Source organism: Pongo pygmaeus, chromosome 11, assembly GCF_028885625.2.
Source record: "Pongo pygmaeus isolate AG05252 chromosome 11, NHGRI_mPonPyg2-v2.0_pri, whole genome shotgun sequence".
In the NCBI taxonomy this organism is placed as follows: Eukaryota; Metazoa; Chordata; class Mammalia; order Primates; family Hominidae; genus Pongo; species Pongo pygmaeus.
Window position 1 is genome coordinate 140674438 of NC_072384.2, and position 9161 is coordinate 140683598.

General features: G+C 43.7%; 1 protein-coding gene across 1 annotated transcript; it reads right to left on the reverse strand.

Moving 5' to 3' along the window:
• Positions 1-615: 615 nt before the first annotated feature.
• LOC129031391 (olfactory receptor 6B2-like) lies at positions 616-7935 on the reverse strand. Its single transcript, XM_054477632.1, is given in 4 exon segments — positions 616-2134; positions 2989-3158; positions 4424-4663; positions 7904-7935. Coding segments are annotated over 3 exon segments (1251 nt in total). The 5' UTR covers positions 4469-4663; positions 7904-7935; the 3' UTR covers positions 616-1098.
• Positions 7936-9161: the final 1226 nt, after the last annotated feature.

Genomic DNA, 9161 nt, shown 5'->3' on the forward strand with positions numbered 1-9161 from the left:
CCACCACACCTGGGAGCTCTCCGGTCCTGATCTGCCTGCCACACCTGGGAGCTCTCGGGGCTCTGACGCTACCCACCATACATGTGAACTCTTGGGGCTCTGTCCTCTTTTTGTCTCAAGTCTCCCCCTTGGTGAACACCAGGCTCCTATGATGCTGCGTCTTTGAGCTCTGCACAGCTCCGTGCTGCTTCCTGCCTCTGAGGCTTTGCTATCATCAGAATTGCCTGGAACACCCTTCCTTTTCCACCCTTTAAATTGAGTAACCTCTATTCCTATTTTAAGGTGTAGATATCATGCCATCCAGGTGGCCCTCTTCCACTCCTCCCTGCAGCCCCCACTTGGGTTTGCTTTCTCTCTTCTTGCACTGTTGATCCCCTACACGTCCCACCCAGCCCATACCCAGCCTCTGTCTCCTGCATGCCCATCGGGCACCAGACGCTCTGCTGGGCTGCCAGGTCCAACAGTGAATAGGAGAGAGGTGGCCCTGCCTGCCTGGGCATCTGTGTGTATTTTGGTGCTGGGCTGCCAGGTCCAACAGTGAATAGGACAGAGGTGGCCCTGCCTGCCTGGGCATCTGCATATATTTAGGTTCAATCAGAATCGACTCATGCAATAATAAAACAATTTTTATTTTCTCAGCAGCTGACTGGGCATGGAGTAGGGGTTTATTTAGGAAAAAGGCAGAGGGGGCGTCCATCCAAGACAATCAGAGAACACTCCTTGGGTATAAAACAGAAGGCTACGTGCCCTTACTTTTCCCAGACACATTTTGTTTCAAGGACACCTGGAGCTCATTTTGCCGCATGGTTAAATATTTAGTACTTTAACACACTGCAATTTATTGGGGACTTTAAAATCTCAGATGATCTGACATGTTTTGCTGCTTTCTGAAATGTGCATGGTAATTTTAAAGGCGAGGAAAATTTATTAAGCTTTACTAAGTACAGCTTTGCTCATCTGTAAGAAGAAGAAAGTACTGGTATTACAACACCAACAATACCTATGATATTAACCTCAACCTCAGTTTTTTTCCTGAAGGAGAAAAATAGATTTGGAAGTAATTTTTAAATAAATGCGGTTCTACGATAATGCAAACAGTCAAATGGCCTCCTCAGAGAGGCTGGCTGTGTATTTGGAGATGAAGTTCCAGAAGACTAGAAAGCCTGCCCTCTGTGGCGCAGCTGAAGTGAAGCCAAAAGCTTTTTTCAAGGCATTCTTAAATTCCTTATTCCTCAGGCAGTATATCAAGGGGTTCAAGATGGGGGTGATAACTGTGTACAAAACAGAGATGAGCTTGTTGGAGCTCCGGGAATCAATGGCCTGGGGCCGGACATACATGAAAAGCAAGGCTGTATAGAAGATGGTGACCACAGTGAGGTGAGAGGCGCAGGTGGAGAAGGCTCTCCAGCGGCCCGTGGCCGAGGGGATGCATAGGACAGCCAGGGTGATGTGCCCATATGACAGCACGGTGGCCAGGAGCAGAAACACCAGGATCATGAAGGCCAGGATGAAATCCACCAGCTCTGCAGTGGAGAAGTCCGTGCAGGCCAGCTTGAGGATGGGGGAAATGTCACAGAAGAAGTGGTTCAAGACGTTGGGGCCGCAGAACGTGATGCTGGAGATAAAACAGACCTTGGTCATGGAGATGGTGAAGCCGCTCACAAAGGAGAAGCCCACCAGCTGGAGGCACAGCCCCGGGGTCATGAGGACGCGGTAGCGCAGCGGGTGGCAGATGGCCACGTAGCGGTCGTAGGCCATGGAGGCCAGAAGCACACACTCGGTGCACACCAGGGAGCTGAAAAAGTAGAGCTGCATCATGCACCCGACGAAAGAGATGTGTTTCTGCTGGAGGAGGAAGCCCTCCAGCATCTTGGGGGTGATGTCAGACACGTACCAGATCTCCAGGAAAGACATGGAGCTCAGAAAGTAGTACATGGGCCTGTGGAGGGAGGCGCTGCTCTAGACGGTGAGGATGATGGCCAGGTTCTCCACCAGGACAAAGAGGTAGGTGAGCAGGAAGAGGACGAAGAGCAGATACTGCAGCCCCGGGGCCGTGGGGAAGCCCACCAGGATGAAGGTGCTGACCTTGGTGACATTCTCCCCACTCATGCCTCTGTGCTTGGGAGCTGCGGGCCTACAAAACATCAAAGAGTGAGAGGAAAGGGCTGCAGGGCAGCTGGGGCAGAGGCAGAGTGGAGCTGGACCTGGCTGGGGAGTTTTGGTGTAAAGAGAGGCCACCTGGCTCCCCAGAGCACCAGTGGGGAGCAAAAGCAGCTCCCCACCCGGATACGTGTTAAGCATTAACCTCTGATGATATAGATTCTAGGTCTCAGCCTGTAACACTGGGTCTGGAATGCCCTCCTGAGCCTGTCACCACCAGTCTCCCTCATTGCTCAAAGCTGTGTCCTATTTTTCACCATCTGGACTTCTCCAAGGGACCTAATAACCATGAAGGGTGTCCACAGGGTGTCCGGTGTCCTCCAGGTGATGAGCCCTGACTGCCCCAGGCTTCTGGATGTATTAATTGAGTCTGATGCATTCTTTCTAAATTGGTAGATATATGACCTGTCACCTGGTTTTAGGGTTGATTTTACAGGAGGAAGTGACACTACGGCAGGGGTGAGGCCCAGGTCCAAGTTAGCCAGATCCCAGACCCAGGCACATCCACAGTGGCAGCCGGAGCCTCCCAGGCCGAGAAGGGAACGTGGTCGCATCCTTATCCCTGTCAATCTGAGGGGAATATCAGCAAGGGACAGATTGCAATGCAATCCCAGAAGAGAGAAAACAGATGGCAGCAGAGAGGAGGAAGTCTAGAACGTTCTCGAGGGGCCTGTGGCTGAAGGAGGAGCTGTCCACCCACACCTGAGTGTGTATTTTAATATAAAACACATCCGTTAATCCTCACTACAGTCCTGGGAAAAACAAGGCTTACATCTCTAAGTTGAGATGGAAAGTCTGAGACTCAAAAAGAAAGGTTCATGGACTTACCCAGGGTCGGGGCAGCACCAGGACGCAGACTGGATTCTTCTAACACCAAGGCCGCTGCCCTTCCAATGCGGTTTCCACAACAGAAGCAGTGAACCCATGTGGATGTGGGATAGAACATTTGAATTATAAAGATGTGTAGATTCAGTTGTTGGTTGCCCTGTGACACTACCCTAACAGGCAAAGAAAACAAAAAGTCACAAAATAAATAGTATTATTCAGAAAAAAGGCAGAGAAGACCCCTTCAGAAGGAAATACAGGGATATAGGGCATAGGTTGGTTTAACCTAAAGCAAATATTTAAATTAATAAGCAAAAGACTTGGAAGCAACCATATTTTTCATTAATAAGAGATGGGCTAAGTAAGTTTTGTCACATCCATATTACAAACACTATGTGGTCACTGAAAAGAAGGGGCAGGTCCTTCTGTAGATATGGAATGGTTTCCAAGGTCTGTAGTTACAGTTTTAAATGTTCGAAACAGCACAGATTGTATGCCTCCGCTCATACAATTAAAAGTATGTGAATAGGGCAGATGACCTGTGACGGTCACACAAGGCAGTGGGGATGCTTACTGTCCCTGAGGGGGAGAGCAGGTCACTGGAACACAGATGGCAGGGAAATGTTTTTATGGCAACCCTTTTTCTGTCTTTCAAATTTTGTTTTGCGTGAGTGTATTATTTATTCAAAATAGTGATCCATTCCTTATTTTTAAATTACTACATTCTCCTTTAAAAAGAAAAAGTTGTGCAGTGGATTAAAAATTCAATAAGTCAACATTTTCCCAGACCATAGTTCCAATCTATACTGAAAAACACACATAGATTAAATGACTGAATGAGAGTAAAGTGTATTGCACAGTGTATCATGTGCCTTTAAAAATGACAAAAGTTTCAATTATGATATTGCACAGAGTAATGAAAACAGAGGATGGATCAGAAACGACAGAATAATATCAACAGCAGTTTGCTTCCCCAAATAGTAGAGAAATTGAAATACAGAAAAGAAAACCGAAAATAAAGATGAAATAGAAATATACTGATGGCATCTGTTAGAGCATGAATAAGTAGGTAAATGATTAAGAATATAAATAAGTAATATGAATTTAACAGATCTTTAAAGAAAACACATAGGAAATGTAGGGAGTTGTTAAAATGCTTGGTTCATGTTGGCATGCAGTATTCATTCCTTAAATGGTAGCAATATTGTGCATAGGAGTTACATTAATGAAATCTAATAAAACAGCTTTCTTTTAAGTACACTGATTAAACACAAAATGAGTTTAAACCACAGTAGTATACATCGTAGAACTGCATAAAGTGGAGTCCCTGGCCCTTTGCTCACATCCTTTCTTATACCTGGAATGCCCCCCCGCCCCGTCCCCACTCTGGCTGCTTCTGCTGTGGCTGTCCCCTGGGCTCCCATCACCCCACACCTACCCCCATCTCCGCACTGTCTCTCCTGGTTGCACTTGCTGTGTTCATGAGGGAGGAGGGATGTGGGCTGGGTGCGAGCGGGCTGTAGGGCTGATGGAAGCTCTCTATTTGGGAGGTGCTTGTGAAGCACCTCTTGTTGCCCACCCGCTGGGCCGCATGCTTCTGAGGACAGGAGCTATGCCTCTCTCACCACTGACCAAGGCACCAAGAGCACTTCCCACCATGCAGTAGAAACTCCACAAGCTGTAGGGGAATGAATGTCGATGGGAAAGTTAAAGAAGTGACAAGGGTCTGCCCAAACTAACATGGTGCAGCAAAAGCTGGCAGATTGGGTGATGGCGCGTGTTTATTTTCACCACCACAACCACCTGCCCCCTCTTCTCTCTCCTCTTAGTCCTTAAATCCCAGATCTTTAAAGAAAAAGAGAAATTACGTATAAAATGTAAAACTAGAGGGCTACCCTCATGACATAAAAAGCTAATGAAGAAAGGCGGCCGAGAGCCAAGAGTCTTTGAGGATGTTACCCCCCTCCTGCCCATGGGAGGGAAGAAGGTGTCCAGAAAGCCTCACCAGGGTGCCCAGAGAGCTCTGTGGCCCAGGGGACATGGATGGTGGGAGTCTGGATCTCACAGTTCTCTGGGTCAGCAGGGAGGAGGGCTGAGGTCTGGGTGTGAGTGGGCTGTATGGCTGAGGGAAACTCCATTTGGAAGTCCTTTTGTGGCTACAAATCAGCAAAATTTAAGAAGGGCAGAGGCAACTGGCTGGGCCGCTTGGTGGCTGTAAACAGAGTAAGGATAGCAGCATTATCATCAGGTACCAGGGAGATCACGGCTAGTTTAGGAACTTCAAGGAAAAAGAACCCTAAAGGCACCCAGCCAGAATAAAATATATATATTTTTTGTATATAAAATAGAAGATCCGTTGAGTTAGCTTTAGTTTTCATGAAAAACTTGAGTCCAGAAAACAGCAGAGAAACTTCTAGAGAGGGCTGGAGGGTATGAAACTGGAATGTTGTGTCCAGACCTGGAATTATTCACGCCTGAGGGTAGCAGAGAGGTGGCCTGCACAAGCACCTGGTCTGAGTGTAGGAGTTTTAAACTCTTCCTCAATAAGAAACTCAAAATGTCACAGGTATTAACTTGAGATATAATAACAATCCCCGACCAAGACCTTCACAGCATAAAAACATGCGCAGTGAAGAAAAACACATTCAAACACAGCGTATTCAGTTCTAGCAAATGTTGTCCAGATAGCTACAAAACAAAATGCAAACGTCTCTCCTTGTTCATCGAGATAATATATAATGAAAAATAGTAATTGTTTGGAAAAAAAGAGAAACTGGGCTTAAATACAGTTAAAGCCAGTAACTAGATTTAAACCAGTTATTCTTCTTTTTCCAAACAATTACTGATTATCTAATTGTTTTTCCAAGAGGAAAACCTTGGGAGAGGATAAGATTGTAATAAGAAAAAAAGTGTGTTTTGCCTCATTTTCAGATGAGATAATCAAAAGGGTATGTTATATTCCTGGAGTTTATTGTTAGAGTAATATGAGTCCTTAAAAATTTTAATAGTAAATCATGGTTTTTAAAAGGACGTAGGTCCTATAAATCTTGAAAGAACAAAAAATATAGAAATAAAGGAAATCATAAGAAAGCACCCAAAACTAACTACAACAATGACTGGAGTAAAAAAAAAATCGGTTGTGACAATAAATGTATGCAGGATAAACTCACTTGGTAAAAGGAAAAAACGCCCAAGTCATAGAAAAAGAATCTATTGTATTAGGTTGGTGCAAAAGTAATTGTGGTTATGTGCCAAGATGCACAAAGAAAAACTTCAACTCATGTTGAAATGACAACCGTAGGCTCAGATGTATAATCAAACAAAAAGAAAGCATGATTGCAGAATTAACATTTGATCAAGTAAAATTTCAGACCCCAAATGGTCTGTTGTACTTATAAACCTTTTAGTGAATAATATATCCTCAACACAGCGTCAGCAAAAACCTGACTTTAGTATCAGAAGAAATAGACAGGGGCTGGGTGCAGTGGCTCACCACCTGTAATCCCAGCCCTTTGGGAGGCCGAGGTGGGCAGATCACCAGAGGTCAGGAGTTCGAGACTAGCCTGGCCAATGTGGTGAAACCCATCTCTACTAAAAATACAAAATTTAGCCTGGCATCATGGCGGGCACCTGTAATCCCAGCTACTCCAGAGGCTGAGGTACAAGAATCACTTGAACCCAGGAGACGGAGGTTGCAGTGGGCAGAGGTGGCACCACTGCACTCTAGCCTGGGTGACAGAGTAAGACTCCATCTCAAAGAGACAAAAGAAAAAAGAAAAAGAAATAGAAATAAAGTAGCAGCAGCAGACTCTAGTACATGCCTCTCACTACTTGACAGATCTCAAAGGTGAAAACAAATCAGAATGCCAAGTATTAGAATAGTATAATTTTTGAAATGTTGATTTGAGGGAGAATAAACTCACAACCCTGAGAAAATATACACCTTTGTTTAGAAAATGTGGAGAAATCATCTGCAATGGCATCAAAAGATGTTAATCTATCTCCAAAGCAGAATCACAGATAACACATTTCCCTAAAAACAATGGTATAAAAATCATTTTTTATGAATTAGAAAAAGTAATAGAATTGATCGATAACAGCAAAAACTTGTTCTGAAATAGGCTTAGAGTTGAGGACAGTAAAATAGATGAAACTCTAGCTAGTTTAATGAACAGGAAAATATGAGCATGCAGCACAATTTCAGAGACTAAAAGAAGTAAACTGCAGATGGAGACCCACCAAATGACAGGGGAAGGGTTGGCGCTATTTACTAAGCACCTAATATGTGTTCCATCCAGTGGTCCCCTTACAGCTTCAGTTTACAGATGACAAGAAAGACTGGGGGCTTAGAAGATTATTAAAAGCAATCATGTAAGAGTGAATGTTAAAGTCAAGAAAAAGGTCTATTTTCTGAGAAAACTGAGTGAAGTGAAGACAGAAAGCTCAACAGCATCATGATGTTAAAATTGCTTCAAAGAAAACCGACAGGCCCAGATACTTTGCCTGTGCCCAGTTTCTAGCTATGCCAGGAGCAGATTTTTCCTACTTTCGGTAAACCCTTAGAGAGCATGGGAAAGTCCCAATTCATTTTACAAAATAGCAATTTCCTGATACAAAAGCCTGATGAAGATTGCAAGGAAGAAAAACTATGTATCAATGATTTTTTTTAACTATACTTTAAAAACTTAAATAAAATGTCAGCAATCAGGACCCAGCAGCACTTTGAAAGAGCTCACATCACACTAGCATGATTATTTCAGCGGTGTAAAGAGACTTCAAGGTTAGCAAATCTGCTGAAAGGATCACGTTTCAAGTCTAGCTGATGCTAAAAGGCTTTGATTAAAAACTCTCCCCAAACTTTCATGCATTTGTCATCCCCAAAGAAGTGATTTTTCCTAATATGATAAATAATACTAACCTCAACCAGCAGCCTACAGCATCCCCACAGCTAAATACCAGAATCATTCCTGCTCCACCAAGGTCAGGATTAAGACAGGGCTCTTTGTTGCAACTACTGCTACGTAACAATGTGCCATTGTACTAGCTACCACAGAACAGAATAAAGAAGTAGACAAAATTATCATTATTTCCAGATGGCAGGATTTTTAACCTGAAAAATCTGCTACACTATTATAATTAAGGGATTTCAAAATGAATATTAAAAATGTAGTCTTCCTATATACCAACAATTACTAATTAGAATATTCTTGGATTAAAAAAAGTATATTGGCTGGGCACGGTGGCTCACGCCTGTAATCCCAGCACTTTGGGAGGCCGAGGCAGGCGGATCACGAGGTCAGGAGATCGAAACCATCCTGGCTAACACGGTGAAACCTCATCTCTACTAAAAATACAAAAAATTAGCCGGGCATGGTGGCGGGCACCTGTGGTCCCAGCTACTCCGGAGGCTGAGGGAGGAGAATGGCATGAACCCGGGAGGCGGAGCTTGCAGTGAGCCAAGATTGCACCACTGCACTCCAACCTGGGCGACAAAGCAAGACTCCGTCTCAAAATATATATATATATATTGTAAATATGTCAGTATCTCCAAATCAATTTTGAAATTTAACTCAATTCTATTTGAAATCTCACCAAATTTTGTTTTTCTTGAAACAGGATGAAATAATTCTTGAAATCATCTGGAAATATAAACAGATGAGAATAGCTAAAATAATTCAGGAAGAAGAAAAGAGAAGCAGGTTAATGAAGAGGCGTTTCTATTTTGGATAGAAAAACTACAATAAAATAAAAGAATAATTTAATAAAATAAATATTAAAGATAATGAGCACCACCAAAAAGTCAATGGAACAGCATAGAGAAAGTATAGAAAGCCCTACATCAGAGCTGAGGATTTCTGTGATACTATTAGCAAGGAAAGCCTGGATTGTGTTAAACGTGATGTCAAGATAGTTCGTTAAACCCATGCTAAAAACCAACTGGGGCTGTTCTTCATATGTTACATCAGAAAGTGCATTTCAGATGGACAGAGCCTGCGATGCCTGCCGGTCCTCCAGCCTCTCCTAAGCTGCTGTTCTGTGGACGCGACAGGGTAGAGCCCCAGCTGGAAGCCTGTGGGCCGGACACGCATAGCCTCCTCGTTGATTTCCTTTCAGCACTGATTTTTAAAGAATAATCCAATTAAAGATTATTTGTGACTTTTTTTTTTTTTTTTGAG